Here is a 17,593-nt window from a genome sequence, read left to right as displayed (position 1 = left end):
GCGCCTTCAATGGCAGCCAATGAGTTAAATAAGTCAGCACTAATGCATCATCATCACCATTACCTTCATCATTAGCACAATTGTGTTAAGTGCGATCATTGCCATGATAGTGTACTCAAATGGCGGCGACACCACAAATTCCCACATGCGGTACTGAAAGCTAAGTTTGTTCTTGGGCATGTGGCGAGTCAGAGGCTTGGCGTTGATGGCAAAATCGATACAGGCTCTCTGCAAGCATAAAACACAAAGGTGAAGTTTTGCAGGACGACTACCACGACCTCAATGCCTCCTCACCTCATTCTTTTCTAAACTATAATCCTCCATCATTTTGTCTCCTTGCTCCTGGAAGGTGATAATAATGAGAGCCACAAAGATGTTGACAAAGAAAAAAGGGAAGACCACAAAGTAGACCACGTAAAAGATTGACATCTCCATCCGATATCCCGGACTAGGGCCCTGATTTTCGTAGGTTGCATCCACGGAATGTTTCAGCACTCTGAAAAATACAAAAATGGGTGGTGGCATAGATTAGATATGGCGGTGTGGGGGAGACTTGGGAAAGTAAACATAGTTGTGTACTCACTCCGGCCACCCCTCTCCAGTTGACACGGTAAAAAGGGTGAGCAGGGCCCAAGCCACGTTGTCGTAGTGGAAATCGTACTTTTTCCATTCTCTCTTCTGCGCCTTCACTTCATTATCACGGCCATACACCAAAAACTCGCCTCTACATGGACAAAAGTCAGCATTGGCAAACTGGGAGGGACTGGGTACGGATGTGCTGCACCAATGCAATTTTTAGGCTCTCAATACCAAATGCTGTACCGAATACAAGTTTTTAGAAAATAGAAAATATTTTCTTTTAATAGTACATTACTGCATACTCACTTAAATGTAAATTAATTGTTATTATGGCTCGGTCTGACACTGTTTAACTTATTCTCTGCCATTGACGGCACAAAAATTCCAATTGAAGTGGGAGGAAGGCAATGAATGAAGGAACATTCATTTGTGGTAACCCTCCCACTTCAAATGGGTTGGATTTGTACTAGTGATAAAAATGTCTAGATTTACAGTATGTGGATGATTGGACGCCGCACACAAGCGACAAGCGCTCCTTTTAAGGAGGTGTGTGTGTAGTTGGTGGCCATCTTGGGTAGGGCGACCAGCAGATGGAAAGTACATATTGCAAAGCATCAGTTTTTTTTAGTAACTCACTCCCAATACAGTACAGATACTAGTTTCCGTATCGATAGTAGCGTGCAATAACTTAGTGCAATAACTTCGGGGTGTGCAATAACAATGTGCAATATCTTAGATTGTGCAATATTTTAGAATTTACCTTGCCAGGATGTTACTTTTTAAATTTTTATATTACTTATTTATGTTTTTTAACGGGAAAACGCACTTTGTGGAGTAGCACCACCAATTTTGTGTATGATGACAATAAAGGCTTTTGATTGATTAATTGAATCGGGAAGTTAAGTGGTAATGCCTGCAATAATTCTGCAACGATACTGGTAAAACACTGGAGCAGACATTATTAGCAATTGACACGCTTATTCCTAATTCATGTTAGATAAAATTAGAAATACTAACAGAGTCAAATAGTATTACTTGGTTTAACATGACAAAAAAATAAACTGAGGAAGTAATGTTAATAAAATAAATTAAATGGAATTAAATTTACAGTTAGACAATGGTGGTAACAAGAATATCCTGACCTGCAGTCACGCTCAAACTCTTTGGACTCATCACTGCAGTAAAAGAAACGCCCCTTGAAGAGCTGCACGGCCACCACGGCAAAGATGAACATGAAGAGCAGGTAGACGATTAGAATATTGAGGACATTCTTCAGAGAGTTCACCACGCAGTCAAAAACAGCCTGGAAAAAAAACAGGTTTCAAGAGAGAATAAAAGATGAATCTTACTCCAATTTTATTGAGCACAAACAGGGAGCTGAAAGACCAATGAAAGGTTTTCATAAAAAAACAATACCTTGAGTTTGGGGAGACGCTTTATTGTTTTAAGTGGACGTAGCACTCTGAGCACCCTCAGAGACTTGATAGTGCTGATATCTTTTCCTTTGCTGCTCCCCCTAAAAAAAGCAAACAGAATCACACACACACACACAAAGCATTAGCACAGTCAGCGGGTGCATTTGACATAGTCCTCTGAAATCCCAAAATAGCAGCAGGCAGACACAATTTGATTGTATTTGTGTCCTAGTTAACTCAGGATGAGTAACCGTTTTATATCCAATACATAGCAACACATGCAGCGTTGCTATTGGTTAACACTTCAGCAAATTTCTAAGTGCATAGGCTTATTTCCAAGTGTTGGGTCATCTACTGTACATGCTTTTACCGGAGCAGAAATTTTAGGGTTCTCAACTCTCACACATTGAATGCGTCTTCTCGGGCATTTCTCACGCACTACAACACACATTTGCTTTCTCACACCTAAACAAAACACACACACAAAAAACTACTACATTTGCTGCGTTTCTGCCAGTACAATGTGGTCCGTCTCATAGATATAGCATTTATAGGAATTTAAGTCTATTAGCAACTGTCCTATTGGTAATTGTTTTGAACACTTTCCCCCCTTAATTTTGTAAAATACATGTTAATATGTCCGTTCAATATTTTCAATGAATTTAAATTTATATACATAGGTGTTTATATGAATATATAGATTTAAAAATAGATCTATATTATCTTTATACATAGTAAATACATTTCAAATGTATTTCTTTGAATGTGAAAAATTGAAAAAAATCTAGAGGAACCAGTGCACCCACACGCACACATCGTGTCACACTGAACAATTTTCAAGTTGAGAACCCTGTTATTGTACTTCTACAGTACATGCTATACTAAAAAAAATTTAGTTGGCAATGTATTTCAATGCTGTATAAAGATGACTCGCATTAAGTCATATAGCCACTCTAATGGTGAATACAGTATACACATGCTGCATTGAAACCTTGCTTTCCATGATGCAGTCACTCTATTCGTGATGCTAAACTCTATTCTACACAAAGATGTTTGCAGAGGGAGTTTAGTCATTGTCATTTGATGAATAATTGCATTTAACCTAAATCCAATTCAGGTAACATCACAAGGAGTGTGTCAAGTGGCATATACAAAAAGACAAACTCTCTCTTTTCATTATGATCTCTACTAAAGCTTCCAAACATCAACACCAGTTTCAATGCATTGTTCAGTTGGCATGGAATTTTGTCTTCGTGCTCCATTTTTGTTGGTGATTAATCTTCATTCACAAAATACCTATAGAAAGTGCAGCATGGTCAACTGGTCATTGAGCCTAAGACCGTTTAAACCTAAAGTTTAACAGCCGTGGTGTGTCTTACAGATGTAAGGCCAGGTGGTATGTGAGTCTCTACGTGCTGTTTAAATCGTGTTGTGCGATCTTGCAGGCTTTTGCATTTACACGCTATAAATCAGAAGCATGCATCGCTCACACCATCATTGTTGTTGTTACATACCTGTCAACCTCGACCAATCGCTCCCCTTATTAATGATTAAAATTCCCCTTAAGTGATACTAAACCGTACAAAAGCAACGTGGCACATATTTACTCATATAGGGCACACTTAAAAGTCTAAAATTTTCCCCAAAGTGAACAGGGTGCCCAATCAGTCAGTGCGCCTTTTGTATGCACTAAATTCAAGATTCTGTAGACGTTGCTGTATGATGCTGACAGCTGGAATGTCTGGGTACATTGCTTGCTGATGGACTATATTTATATAGTTAAAAGGGCAGAAGTGATTGACGCACATATCGTGCTCAAAGCATGACAACATTAGTAATCGACGATGACGTTTTCGTCTGCTAACAGTGACCGAGACGATCCAGATTAGAGCCGAGATGGGGAAGACGAGATCGGTTTTAGAATAAAAGTACTTTTTTTTAAACATTTTTTTCCAAACAAAAGTTGTTATACAGCATACACAATTTGAAATGATCAATAAAACGTATAAAATACGGGAACAACGTAAAAGTTGACAGGTATGTTGTTACATTGCCATTCTTTGTAAACTGTCAAGTTTACAAAACCCCAGTCATTTATTTTCAATCTTCCATTAGCAGGTTTTCAATTGAGGACAAGACAAGTTTTGTTATGTCGTGTGAAACTCAAAACTCTTCCATGGTGAACAATGAAACGGAAGGACAGACAATCATCTGCTTGAAGGATTGATGAAGAGGTGACAAGCGTTAAGGGTGTACATTGGACAAACACTTAGAAAGTAGAAGGAAGAAATCTAGACTGGAGAGAGAAAAATTATAACTTTACCCTCCTCCGCTGTTGATGGTGGTCCAAGCAAAGAAGTGAAAAGAGGGGTGAGATATCAAAAGGATGAGAAGGAGAAAAAGAGAAAGACAAGGGTGGGAGGAAGAACCGGAATGAAGTTGAAAAGGCAAACCGGATGAGAAAGAGAGAGAGAGAGCAAAGAAGATGTGAGGCCTGACACGTTCAAACAACATTAAATATCTTAATCAGTTTCTCTTAAACAAAGATTCTACTGGGACCAGATCTTGGAAGTACATACAACATCAGGGTATTACTATATTGCTCAAAATAACAATTTAGGACCACAATTTTACATTGCCAATCATCTATGTATAAGCATTGAAAAGGAAAGATTAGGTTGATGCGATATAAATGGAAGGGTTCAAGGCAAAAAGATTCTGAAGCTTCTTAAATTAAAACAATTGAAAAATTATGGGGAGTGCGTGTTTGTATAGTAGACTTTTTTTTTCTTAAAGGGACTTTTTTAATGAATAAGTGTTTTTTTCTCCCTATTTAGAAATCCCTTATTAATATTTTGTCAACTAGAATAAAAAGGATGTGCATTAATAGTGGAAAAAGTGACAAATTAGACAATGAACAAACTTGGGACGGAAAATAATCTTACAAAAGAGACAGCATAACAAACACTCAAGGGACTTACATGCTACATTTATGTTTTATTTAAGGGACAAGCAATTTTTCATCTTCATGGTGTCCTAGAAATTATTAAGTGGAACAACAAAAAGGAAAAGCAGGTATTTTGCGGTCCCATTGAGACAGATATGTTAGCCCATCTCAGACACATTATATGAAATATGTAGTTCAATTTTAATTAAAGTCATCCGTTATGTTTGTTTGTCTTGTCCGAAAAGTTTTCATATCTAATAGACTAAACTGATTGAGGGGAGAATATCATCAGATATGTGTCAGTTTTTCTTAATGTTGTCACAAGGCGTGAAATGAGTGTGATAAAGGGGTTACGGCCAGAAGTAGATTTGAAGTGGAACAAGAATGACAAATATTTCATATCCATCCAGTAACATTATGTGTCATCTTGACATCTATTCAATCCAAATGATGAAAATAAATTGGAAAAACAATGAAAATTAACACCATGTCAGTCCAATATAATTAATTCGTACAACTCCCAAAAACTTTTGACATGGGAACTAAATAAATGATTACCGTTTAAATCATTTTCATGAACAAATGTCTTTTTTCTTCAACCCACCCTATTTATTTTTTTACAACCACGATTTTCTGTCATATTACTTCAGATTTTCATTAAAAAACATTTTCTGTACCATAATGGCACGCACATGATTGGCTAATTGTGGTCATATGTGAGGTTTTAACTCAAAATTTCCCGTTTTATCGGGAATGTAAAGCCTATAAGGGCAGAGGGTTTCAAACCATGGCCTTTCTGACTCTGACAGTTGTTGATATCATCTTAAAATGACCAACTCTAAAATGTCCAGGCATTTAAGGATCACAAGTAGGATGGGGGAACTCTTAGAACATGTTTACAAATGGCAGGATGAGGAAAGAGAGAGAAGCAGGTCAAATGGAGAGGATATTAAGTATAATGGATAAGAACAGAGATCAGTGCTTGAGAGAAGAAAACCCACAGAGACTCTGAATAGGGACTATGATGTTAATACTGAGATAGAGAGGTTACGAGTAAAAGACGCGGAACACATAATGAGCACAAGTAGGTAGGATAGATACTCACGTGAAGGCGAATGCCACCAGTGCACCACTAACCACAATGAAGTCAAGAATGTTCCACAAATCTCGGAAATAAGAGCCTTGGTGCAAGACCAATCCCAGATCCACCATCTTAAGCAAGAATGATAAGAAATTCAAGTTAAATCCCCATGCTGTACAAGCAAAGAAGTCAAAAGAGGGCCCTCTTACCTTGATTAACATCTCAAATGTGAACACTCCAGTGAAAACATAGTCAAAATAGCGCAAGACCTGCACAAATAGAAGGACAAATTAGATGACAAACACTTACAGGACATCTAAGAGTATTTGGGCTGACAAAATGCTTTTTGTCCTTGAAGAAACTGATCCATCAAGCAAAGTCGACATGCACGATATGGGAATATTTTTTGGTGGGAGGGAAAATTTAACAGCATTCTTACGTTGTTGCGTGTAGATTCGGGCCAGACTGGGTCTTCTGCAGCTAAGGCAATACTACTCATGGCGATGACCAGTAGAATACACATTTCAAAGTAGCGCAGAGTACAAATGTAATGACAGGCCCGACGAAACCTAAGAGTAGACAAAGTTTTTCTTTTCATTGTACTGCTTATCATCGTATCTCCTGCGTAAGAATTAATTATATGTTTAGCTTGGTATTAAAGCAGATCTGTTTGCCTTTTGAGATTCCAATCTAAATCTGATGATCAAACAATGTCAAGGAGTCGCGTTGCCGTCATCTTTCCACTAAAATGTACAGTTCCGTTTTGTGGAAAAGATAATAAACTTACCTTTCTATTAGATTGAGTGTAAAAGATTGAGAGCAATTGGTTAGACACAATGTAGAGTATACACAACACATTGAAAGAAGAAATTTGGGCTATTGTTTGAATCTTTACTTTTAAAATTTTAGTCCTTTTCAACTTTCATAAAAATATCAATTCTGTGTCAGAAGACCTGATTACCGGACCCTTGTCATCTTTGGACACTGTAAATGCAGACCTCCCAATAATTAAAAAAATAAAAATCTTATTTGGTAGTGGGTAAAGAGAATTTTCACATTTTGTGACCCCTTTTATTAGTATCATTTACAAAAATGAAGGTCAATATTATCACATTTCTAAGGCTTTTGAAATAGTTTTGTTTTTCAATAGTCAATTCTTGCAAAGAAAAAAAATACAAACAGCATATCAACTATTACGCGCGAAGTGAGCACGCTACCTAACTTTCAAAACAATTGAACGTTTAAACAACGTGCACAATGCAAAATTTATATAGAACATGTCTTATCTTCTTGGTAAGTTCAAATGGTGAGCCAAAAATGAACATTTTCAACATTTTTAATTTCATGTAAATTGCTGGGAAAAAAAGAAAACATTGCTAGATTTTTGTGTGTGTGTGTGTGGAGTTTTGATATAAAATGTGTATTTAGTAGTTTGTTAAAGTACTGGCATAGTAAACAAGGAAGATTCGTAGTATTTGTCAGCTCTGTAAATGTCTGAGTTTGTTCCGAACTGATATGTACCGACCGCTCGGTCGAAATGGGTTTAAATTGGGTGAATTTCATTCATCTCCTACTCACGGGTTAGTGGTGCTGAGGACAAACATGGATGTGAAAGGAGGCATGGGCCGTATACCTCCGCTACCTCCCTTTGCATCATCATCATCATCATTGTCCTTGTCCTCCTTTGCCGGCAAAGGTTCCGTGTTGGCATTTTTATTGACTGAGTCCAAAACAAAGACATAGAAGAGGACTGTTAGTTGACACAAGTAGAATAACAAAAGCAAAGTAAATGGTGTCGTTTTTACCTTGTAGAATGGCATTGATGGACGGAAAAATTGGCATGTCCACCACGGTGTGGTCAAGATGGGGCTGTCTGATGATGCTGTTGGCACGACCGTGTCCAATGTTCCCAAAACTGTCTAATCTCACTAAACTCCCCCGTGTACCTCTGTTAGTGAGTTGGAAGGCAGATTCAAAGCCAGGGGCAGCCTTGTGGTTGGAAAGTGGATTTGGGTGATGCTCGTCGGAAGGGGGCGAGCCCGAAATCAATTTGGTATTCATGAGGTTGTCCATATCTTCACTGTCCTGCCTCTCCTGCCTGGACAGCCGCTTTTGGATAGGCCTTGTGGTGGAAAGGTTCAGATCACTAGAATCCCTGAAGCGATATTTGGATACGCAGTGAGAATACTGCAAGTATTTAGTCCATTCTTATTCATGCATTGCAGTTATTGCATTTTAATGGTAACATACCCGTCAACCTCGGCCAATTGCTTCCCTTATTAATGATTGCAATTCCCTTTATTAAGCGATAAAAACAAACAAATGCAATGCGGCACATATTTACGCACATAGTGGGCACTTAAAAGTCTAAAATTTTCTCCAAAGTGTACGAGGTGTCCAATCAGTATGCACTAAATTCAAGATTCTGTAGATGTCGCTGCATGACGCTGACATTTTAACTGTCTGGGTACATTGCTTGCTAACGCGCTATATTTATATAGTGAAAAGGCAGACATGTGAAAGGGGAATGTGCGAGTGCATATCATGCTTAAAGCTTGATTGGTTTGACAAAAAAAATATACTTAAAAAAAATCCCATACAAAAGTTGTTATATGGCGTACACAATTTGAAATGATCAAAAAAACATAAAATATGGGAAAGCCGTCAAAGTTGACAGGTATGTGGTAAGGTTTTAAAATAACATTGTCTATGCTAGAGTACATTAGACTGTATTGTATTACTGTTTACTTACTTCCGTCGACGCTGGCATATCTTCTTCCCCTCTCCTTCGGTACGGTTGCTATGGCGATTTCTTCTGGGTCTTCGCTCACTTCCAGCACTGACTGCTTCCTTGGCTCCACCCTCCCCTCCACCATCGACTCCTTTGCTCTTGCGTCTTCCTGCTTTTCCAGCTCCTTCTTGTTCTTGACCGTCCTCATCTTCTTCATTCTTGGGATGCAACTTAGCTTTCCTGTGGTCAGACTGCCCCGTCCCTCGACTTCCACTGCGGTTGTGGTGATGGCGCCTAGCCGGCCTCTCCTCCAAGCCCGGCCCAGGAATTTCAGTTGTATCCAATCGTGCATGGGACCCGTGATGGTGGTGAGTGCTTTTCCGACTCCGCCAGCTCTCAGTCGACTCCCCTCTCTCTAAAGGAGCTTTGACCGGTCTTCCATGAGCACTGTGTTCGTGGTGGCGTGTTTGCCGTTGCAAGTCCTCGACAGTTTGCTGCTGGCTAAAGCCGAAGTCCGGAGTGTTGTCAGTATTCTTGTTGGTGTTGTTGTTACGATTCTCAAGGGGGTCAACCACCAGAGGTCGATCCAGGTGAGTTTTCATATCTGGTCTGACTTGGCGTGAGTAGTTAACCTGAACATAAAAGGGTGAAAATGGTTAGTGCTGTATCATTTAAAAAAAACTGTAAAATTGAAAATATCTGTCCAACAAATAGTGAAACCTCTAAAGTGCGAATAGTAGTTGAAAGTTATTAAAAATCTATTAAACATTAGTGGGAGATATGTACTGCAAAACTCTCAGTACAAACTGTTTCCATGTAAATATCATACAATATTGGGAGTGACTACTTAAATCATATGGTTAGTGAGATTATATGAATTTTCATAGTCCTAGCTTGACTTGAGAGGTTCCACTGTAAATCATGTGAACATAAAGACACAAGAAACACAAATAATATTTACATAGCCATTACTTGTGTACACTAGTAACACAAGTCTAAGGTTTTTTTTGCCTTATCCTTTACATTGTTTTGTTCCTCCCTCCCTGTCCTTGCCTTCCAGCGGTCTTCTGGCTCCAGCTCGTTGTAGAGTGCTTCTCGGCTGGATGCCAGTGTTTGCTTCCTCAGCTCCTTGGTGCGCTGCTCCCACACAGACTTATTGAGGCCCTTGTGATTCTTCTGCTGTTCCTTACTGAGAAAGCAAGGACAGAGGAGGGGATGAGTGGAGGTTATTGTGAGGACTTGTTCACCACTGCTGAGCACTTGCACATAACTACATTAGGTTAGAAGACACTGGGGTGAATGCTCAGAAAAAAAAAGCAATCAGCAGAAGTTATGGAAGCCATGTGGGGACAACATGAAGAGGGCAAAATTGGGCGAGGGTAAAAAATTAGCACAGATATTGGATTTTACCAGCTAAATAAAGTCATTGTTGCTGGTTATGATGCAACAGCTACTTAAAATAGTAGCTGCCGGACATCATTTTAGTTGCCAATTTCAGTCATATGAGGTGCAGATAAACAAAATGGGTTTTATTTAGGTTCTTAAAAATTTGGAGGAAAGGGACATGGAGAGGAAACTAGGAATGATTGTAAGGCCACTTAACAGAAGAGAGTTAGAAATAAATAAACAAGTAAAAAAAATAAATACCCGTCCAGAAAGGGATCAGAAGCGTTGTGACAATCACTGTGTACTTTGTTGCTGAGGAGGGAAACAATTGTTGTGTGAGATGGCACCAAAAATTAAAATTAAAATGAATGAATTCCATTCATTCACCATCCCACTGAGTAATCAGGATGAAAAAAAATAAAAAGCATTACATTTTGGATACAACACTGCATAAACTGAAAAACATGCATACCTAAATATGTATTCTCACGCACTCGGGTCAAACTCATTTATAACATTTCTCAACAATACTACAATGACAACAAATACTAAGATGTGACATAAAGACACTACTGCACAAGGGTGTGTGTATGTAGAAAATACAAAATTAGTGTGTGAGAGACACTAAAAAAGACAGAAACAGTTATTATAAAGAAGAAAAAGTTAGCGAGACATGGGTGTGCTTACAATGTATTCTCCTGCACTTATTAGACTTCTATGAGTGCCATTGTTCATAAAATGTACAAATTGCACTATAACAAAAAAGCTTTATATACTCATTCTCCACTAATGCATTGCAAACATCATCGCCTTCCTTCTTGTTTTGTGCTTTGTGATTTCAACACTGCATATGATGGTTATGAACATGTTTAAAGTCACCAGTGGTAATCACCAGCGGATTAAATAAGGTATTTTGCTTCACCAGCCAAGTGCTTTCCTGTTAGTTCTATTATGCACGGGCTGCGGCAAAGTTTTAGGTGTGTCTAAGCAATTTAAAAAGAATGACAGGGCCAACTTTGATTGGCAGCAAATGGAATTAGCTGATTCAGGCCCCCAGCAGCAAAAAAAACGATCTCTTCCAAATGTGCCTCCTTGGATTTGTGTTAAATTATTACTACCTGGTCTGGTATAATGGTCTAGATTTGCGACGGACACAAAAAAAAAATCATGTTTCCATGTGTAGAGGATAAGACAGCATATAGGTATTTTTAATTGATTGAAGATTTTCCCGGGAAAAAAATATTTTCAAAAAATAAATTCAACTTTCTCTCATTTCGGAATGCTTAATGCAGGAATTGCTGTTGTTAAGTCAGGCCATTTGTTTTTTTTTTGTGTGTGTGAAGAACATGAAGCAAACGTGTAATTATTCTTCATTGTTACTGTTATTTAATTAGAATAGCATGCTGATTGTTATTATTAAGTGTGTTAATACACAACCTATCTTAGAATACATGCCTTAGTATTTTTTATTTAGAAAGATTGCACAAAATGTCAGTTAGATTGTTAGCAAATGAAAATAAAAAGAGAAATATCTTAGCTTTAATTGTGTTATTTTAATCAAGTGTTACGGAATGGGAACGATTACGCCTGTTTGTAAATGTTTGAAACTTAAAGCCTAACAATGATAGTTATCTATACTCACGCTGCTATGGAGAGGTTGGCAGCTGAAAGAGGGCTGACTTCCGCCACCTCCTTGGCTTTCTGCAACGCGATCTTTTGACTGGCAGCCTCCTCCTCCTCTTGCTCATCCTGCCGGGAAAAAAGGAGGAAGGAGGAAAGGCCCATCAATGAAGTGAGAAATAAATAAAAAAATCTAAAAAAAACAGGTTTAGTCACGATGGTGTAACGTCAAGCTGGGTTCCACCTTGGTTAGCTCTTGTGCATTGGCCAAATTGTCCACAGCGATAGCCAAGAAGACATTCAGTAGAGTATCTAAGCAAACAGTTATGGGAAAAAATCCACTGTCTGGACATTGATCTTCGTTGTACGTATTTTCACAACAGAATAAAACAAAATAACTATGACCCATTCAGTTATTAAAATTGTAAATTCTAAACACGTGTTTTTAAACTTCCACAATCAAAGGTTACAGTTGCCAAAAAGTGTGAGCACGATGAAGAAGACGGAGAAGGCCATGCCCTTGTTGACTCCACCCTGAGATTTGATGCCAGCATACATCACCATGTTCCAGTCTTCACCTGTCAGAATCTAGACAAGCATGTACAAACATATCGTTAAAGGCATTGCCCACTGACTTTATACATTTCTGAAATTTTTGTAATGCTGGCAAACAAAAAGCGGTAATCACTTGATCTTCTCACTTTGTGTACTATTAATTAAGAGACAACTGACAACTCTAATAATGTCACTAGCAATAGTAATATCATATTTTTCAGGCTACAAGTCACACAGGAGTATAAGTCGCATTTTTGCGAGGGCAATTTTTTGATTTTATCAGAAACAAGCATATGTTAAAGTAACAATAATAAAATTAAGAACAACAGGCTTCATTAAAAAAGGCATCTGTTAACATATTTTTTCTAGATAAGTATACCCATAAAAAAAAATATAAGTTCAACTTATTGTCCGTAGAATACGGTAAGTGAAACACCTGTTACACTGTAATTAATCTTTAATAGTTAGCCTAAATACCATCCTGCCCTTCACTAAAGTCACAAGAATTTTGCTTACCTGAAACACTGTCATTATTGCTGCCGGGAAGGTATCAAAATTTGTTGACGGAGTGCCATTTTCAAAATTAAACCTAACAAGGACAACACAAATGGGGAAAAAAATACTGATTTGACTTCGATTTTGGAGAGAATAATGACATAAATGTCAGATTAAAGCATCTCACAAGTGCACCAAAATGTATTTGTCTCTTATATGAAAAATACACTCTTATAAACAAAGCCGAAAAAATGAAATGACACTGACTGTCCGCCGAAGAGCTGCATTCCCAGGAGAGCGAAGACAACTATGAAGAGGAAGAGGAGGAACAGCAAGCTGATGATAGACTTCATGGAATTGAGCAAAGACACGACAAGGTTTCGTAAAGATGCCCAATACCTGGAACATTCAAAAGAGGAGTTAAATTTTGACTCGCCTTGAGCATAAAATGATTCAACTCATCCGTTTTATACGAGACACTCACTTGGTGACTTTGAAGATTCTCAATAACCTGAGAGCTCGTAAAACACTGATACCAAATGACGTGCCCGGCTGGATAAAGGACCACAGCACTTCAAATATGCTGACGCAGATCACCTTTTTGAACAGGAGCACATGCAATACAACTATTAATTATGACAGTGGGAGAAAATGCTGTTCTTCGTGGGTGGTGTTTGGATTCGCAGTGGCACTCACGATGCAATCGAAGCAGTTGAAAGAGGAGTTGAGGTATGCCTGCTTCCCCAGACCGTACATCTTGACGAACATCTCCGTCAAGAAAATCCCCAAGAAAATAAATTCAGCATAATCTGTCATTAAGGAAGCAGACCAAAAATAACTGATGAACACGAGCACACGCATGATAGAAAGAAGAGCATCTGTCCTTTAATCTACCAGACATTCCTGCTTTCAATGCCAGAACATTCTCAACTTTTCGGGAAGGAACAAGCGAGCTGTCATTTCAGTCCATACCTGTCAACCTCGCCTAATTGCTCCCCTTATTAATGATTGCAATTCCCATTATTAAGCGATGGGGAAAAAAAACTTACAAATGCAATACGGCACATATTTACTCAGATAGGGCCCACTTAAAAGTCTAAAATTTTCTTAAAATTGGACGGGGTGGCCAATCATGGGAAAAACGAGATCGGTTTTACAAAAAACGTACTTCAAAAAATGCCATACAAAAGTTACAATTATCAAGAAAACGCATAAAGTATGGGAAAAACGTATAAGTTGAGAGGTATGTCAGTCACTGTTCAAAGCATAAAATATCAAAACGTCAAGAGAGATGAATGAAATCTCCCTTATTTCACAAAACATTGTTTTACACAACTGTTTGCCCATAGTGCACATAAAAAAGATAATTACACCTGATCTGAAAGATATGCATTTCTGTAATAATATGGAGGAGCTTAACTGTAGTTTGCTCTTAAGTACACATATTAATTGTCTGTTTTACTCACTTAAAAAATCTGAAAGTGGTTCCGGCTGGTCGTAATGCACCACAGCTACACACAGCGTGTTGAGGCCCACCAAACACAATACGGTCCAGTAGAAGCCTTGGGACTTCACAACGTGTCGGATGAAGAAGCGTAAGCGACGTTCTCGCCTCTTGAATGTGGATACTTCGAGCTTGGAGCTTTTTAAGCTAGCACGGGCAAATGGCGAACCTAAAAAGGAAAAAAACAACAACACAGTATTAGATTCATCTTGTCCCCTTTATCTGAATGTCACAATTAGACCGTTGCCAAAGTATAAAGCTGCAGGTGAAAGTTGAAAATGACCGTTATACTGGCATTGAATTTCTTTTTGTATGTATTGCATGTTTATCTTGATTAAATTATTAATTTTGAAGCTTACTGTTTTAATAATGAGACTTCTTTCTATACAAACGATAAAAAATTACTTGTAGCTGAGTGATAATCATGTGTGCTTTCATTATTATTTTTAGTAGTAGTAAGAGGAGGAAAAATAACATTGCAGTTTGATGGTTACAAATCAATTGCTTTCAAATAAGAAACAAAAATGGGTCATCCGTTCCAGAAGTTTACATCATAAGGCATTTCCATACGTGTAATTATGTAAGAAGTCATTGCACTAAAAATATTGGTAACTTTATTTGAATGTTTTTCTTTTTGATGACAGTGTCATAAGGCTATCATAATAAACATGTCACCTGTCAAGAATATGAATGAATGCCTCAAACATGTCAACATTGAATCAAAAGTGCCATAATTTACGGAATATCACGTAACTGCCTGACATTGAGAACGAGAGATGCCCAATTCATTTCAACTGGGAGGCCTGGCTGTGAATGCTTATCACTCATTGACTGAATGAATGTTCATTTGCCCCTCCCAGTCAAGGGGTGAATGATAAAAGAACGGAAAGGGTAAGATGAGAGGAGGAATTCATATCAGCAAAGAGGAGAATGAAGGAGAGACAAGGAGAGAAGGGTCAGGTAATGCTGATATGCAAGATAGAATCTGTATGTACTGTACCTGTGGTTTGCCTTTGTGTGTTTGTGTGTGTCCATTTGTGTGTGTTGTCTTACCAACTGCCAGGTCTCCCTCCCCCTCCTCTGGGTTTAGAAGCTCAGCTTTGCTTTTGTGGTTCTTGGTGGCTCTCCTGCGGGAGCCTGCAATAGAAAGTAAAAGATACAATTCATATAATTGAGCACTATTCAGGTCACTGTGTGATTGCTTAGATTCATACTGATAATTCAGGCATTGATTTTTTTTAAATTGTGTCCCAATCATTTGGAACGAGTGCGATAAATGTCCTCAAAATATGTCAGTTTAATCCCCTCCAAAAGATCAATAGTGAATTGATGGCGTGATCATTTCATTGCACCACCAGTATTAATATTTCTAGTCAAATTTGCATGCTATTCTGCTCACAAATGCTAGAGCAGATGCACTATGATATGTGATTGGTGATGTTTTACCACCCATACAGTCTTTTGTGAATTCCTTTCTTTTGCAATTGGCACTATACCAGTGAAAGCATTTTCTAGTATTATTACACTTTTTGTAGCATGGTAGATTGAATACTTACCATCATAATCATTTTCATTGTCATCATCTGCCAAAAGCACCTCTTCTACAAAAAAAACAAAAAAGTACAGGAAGATACTTGTTGTTAATACATTTTACAAGAATGGCACCCAAGTAAAAAAGAAATATAGGAATACATACTCGATGACAGTCCAATATACTTCAATAAATACAATTTTTGACAGCTAACGGTAACTTAATCAATCCCTGCTTTTGCCGCTGCAACTGAGAATACATTTTGAGGCTGCACCTTTGTATAAAGCGTTTTATTTTAATCGACTTATTTTCATGTAGATCGTCTATTCAAGAAGATCAAAGCCCTCAAAGTCCTCAATTTGCACAGCACAAGGCTACTTCCTCTTATCTCGGCATCTGTCCTGCATGTCCCACCACATGCATTACACTTACAAGGAAGGCTACCATTGAAAGTGAACTGTGGCTAACAAGAGGCATCAATGACAAAAAAATGATGTTAAAAAGTCTGAATATTTTATTTTGGAAGTGTAAAGCTTTAACTTGCAATATGCTGAGTACACTATGTGTATCTTAGATGAAAAAAAACAAATGCTCTAGTTTTAACATTGTAATATTTTTGTATATTGTATGGTTACGGTAGATCAACAGTATTTACCAGCTTTGCAAATCCACTCCAAGTAACCATTGAGTTCTCTTTCAATCTGCTGCTGTCTTCTCAGCTTCATGAACTCACTTCTGTTTTCCACTCTTTCCCTCTCTTTGGCAAACTCTCTGAGTACACACACACACACACAGACAAACATTTTCATTTAAGTCAAAATGAATTGTAATACTATTAAAGAACAAAACCAATATTCCCTGCAACATCATTTGCTCTGCAGACCTTACCCTGACAACACACCCAGCACCAGGTTGAGCATGAAAAAGGAACCGATGATGATAAGTGGGATGAAATACATCCAGTTCCATGCGCTCCCTGAGGCATCGTTGCTCTGGAAATACAAACACACACACTTAGACATCAGCGGTAATATTTGCATTTCAACTAATGTTGAGGCTTGGTGAATGGTTTGTTGAAAGTCAACTCCAAAACATATCATTGTTGCTTTTGGTTCTCAACCATGTGAATCCAATGACAAAATCATCTTTAACATGAGTGATGATTGAACGTCAAAGCAAGATGATTAAGCATGCATCGTTAGTTTCCTTTTTCAATTGACAGGCTTTTGCAGGCCTCGCTGGAAAAGTTATTTTCTGCTTCCTGTTTAGTCATCCATTATTTCCTTCAATCTTTTCTATCCTTCAATTCCCTTCTTGCTTCCTTGCAATCTTTTGAATGGCTTATCACTCTCACTGATCAACATCCATTTCCTGAGCCTACCTTTAGTCCTGCTCGCTTCTTCCCAACTATGGAATATTATTCTAATAGCCCCTCCCTACCTTGCCTCCTTATATCCTTCCTTTACTGCCGTCCAGGAAGCTGGCCCTAGCTGCCGTGTACCCAATGTACCGCAACCCCCTCCCTTTCTACCATTAAACTTTTATCACTTCTCTCTCCAACAGTCGCAAGAATAACTCCGGCTGAACAGGCCATTTTAAATATAGAGCAGCACCGAGAAAGAGGGATGCGGGAAGAGACATGTTGCGACGGGGACAAGACGGTGGTTTAAGAGTGGGTGTATGACGACACAAATGGAAAGAAGCGTAAAAGGGGGAAAGCGTTGGCATTAAATTTACAATAGTAAAAGA

The 17,593-nt window shown here is 38.3% G+C and overlaps 1 protein-coding gene across 19 annotated transcripts in view; it reads right to left on the bottom strand.

The window, feature by feature from the left end:
* Positions 1–17,593, bottom strand: part of cacna1aa (calcium channel, voltage-dependent, P/Q type, alpha 1A subunit, a) — a 60,105-nt gene that overhangs the window by 26,242 nt on the left and 16,270 nt on the right. For 11 of the 19 annotated variants that reach the window (XM_077619896.1, XM_077619882.1, XM_077619891.1 and 8 more), the window contains 25 exons: positions 16,733–16,836; positions 16,500–16,615; positions 15,870–15,914; positions 15,367–15,450; positions 14,276–14,482; positions 13,506–13,618; positions 13,294–13,406; positions 13,077–13,208; positions 12,831–12,903; positions 12,230–12,347; positions 12,004–12,071; positions 11,782–11,888; positions 10,401–10,451; positions 9,777–9,942; positions 8,775–9,385; positions 7,828–8,177; positions 7,601–7,742; positions 6,462–6,591; positions 6,232–6,291; positions 6,047–6,153; positions 1,996–2,095; positions 1,722–1,882; positions 584–724; positions 295–496; positions 64–228 (listed from right to left, as the gene is read on the bottom strand). In XM_077619896.1, coding sequence (XP_077476022.1) covers positions 64–228; positions 295–496; positions 584–724; positions 1,722–1,882; positions 1,996–2,095; positions 6,047–6,153; positions 6,232–6,291; positions 6,462–6,591; positions 7,601–7,742; positions 7,828–8,177; positions 8,775–9,385; positions 9,777–9,942; positions 10,401–10,451; positions 11,782–11,888; positions 12,004–12,071; positions 12,230–12,347; positions 12,831–12,903; positions 13,077–13,208; positions 13,294–13,406; positions 13,506–13,618; positions 14,276–14,482; positions 15,367–15,450; positions 15,870–15,914; positions 16,500–16,615; positions 16,733–16,836 — 3,666 coding nt within the window. The remainder of the gene's footprint in view (positions 1–63; positions 229–294; positions 497–583; positions 725–1,721; positions 1,883–1,995; positions 2,096–6,046; positions 6,154–6,231; positions 6,292–6,461; positions 6,592–7,600; positions 7,743–7,827; positions 8,178–8,774; positions 9,386–9,776; positions 9,943–10,400; positions 10,452–11,781; positions 11,889–12,003; positions 12,072–12,229; positions 12,348–12,830; positions 12,904–13,076; positions 13,209–13,293; positions 13,407–13,505; positions 13,619–14,275; positions 14,483–15,366; positions 15,451–15,869; positions 15,915–16,499; positions 16,616–16,732; positions 16,837–17,593) is intronic. The other 8 variants (XM_077619899.1, XM_077619894.1, XM_077619901.1 and 5 more) reach the window with 3 other exon arrangements.

Source organism: Stigmatopora argus, chromosome 14 (assembly GCF_051989625.1).
Source record: "Stigmatopora argus isolate UIUO_Sarg chromosome 14, RoL_Sarg_1.0, whole genome shotgun sequence".
NCBI classification, from domain to species: domain Eukaryota; kingdom Metazoa; phylum Chordata; class Actinopteri; order Syngnathiformes; family Syngnathidae; genus Stigmatopora; species Stigmatopora argus.
The sequence above is the reverse complement of the archived record's forward strand: the minus strand, read 5'-3'. Positions and strand labels throughout refer to the sequence as shown.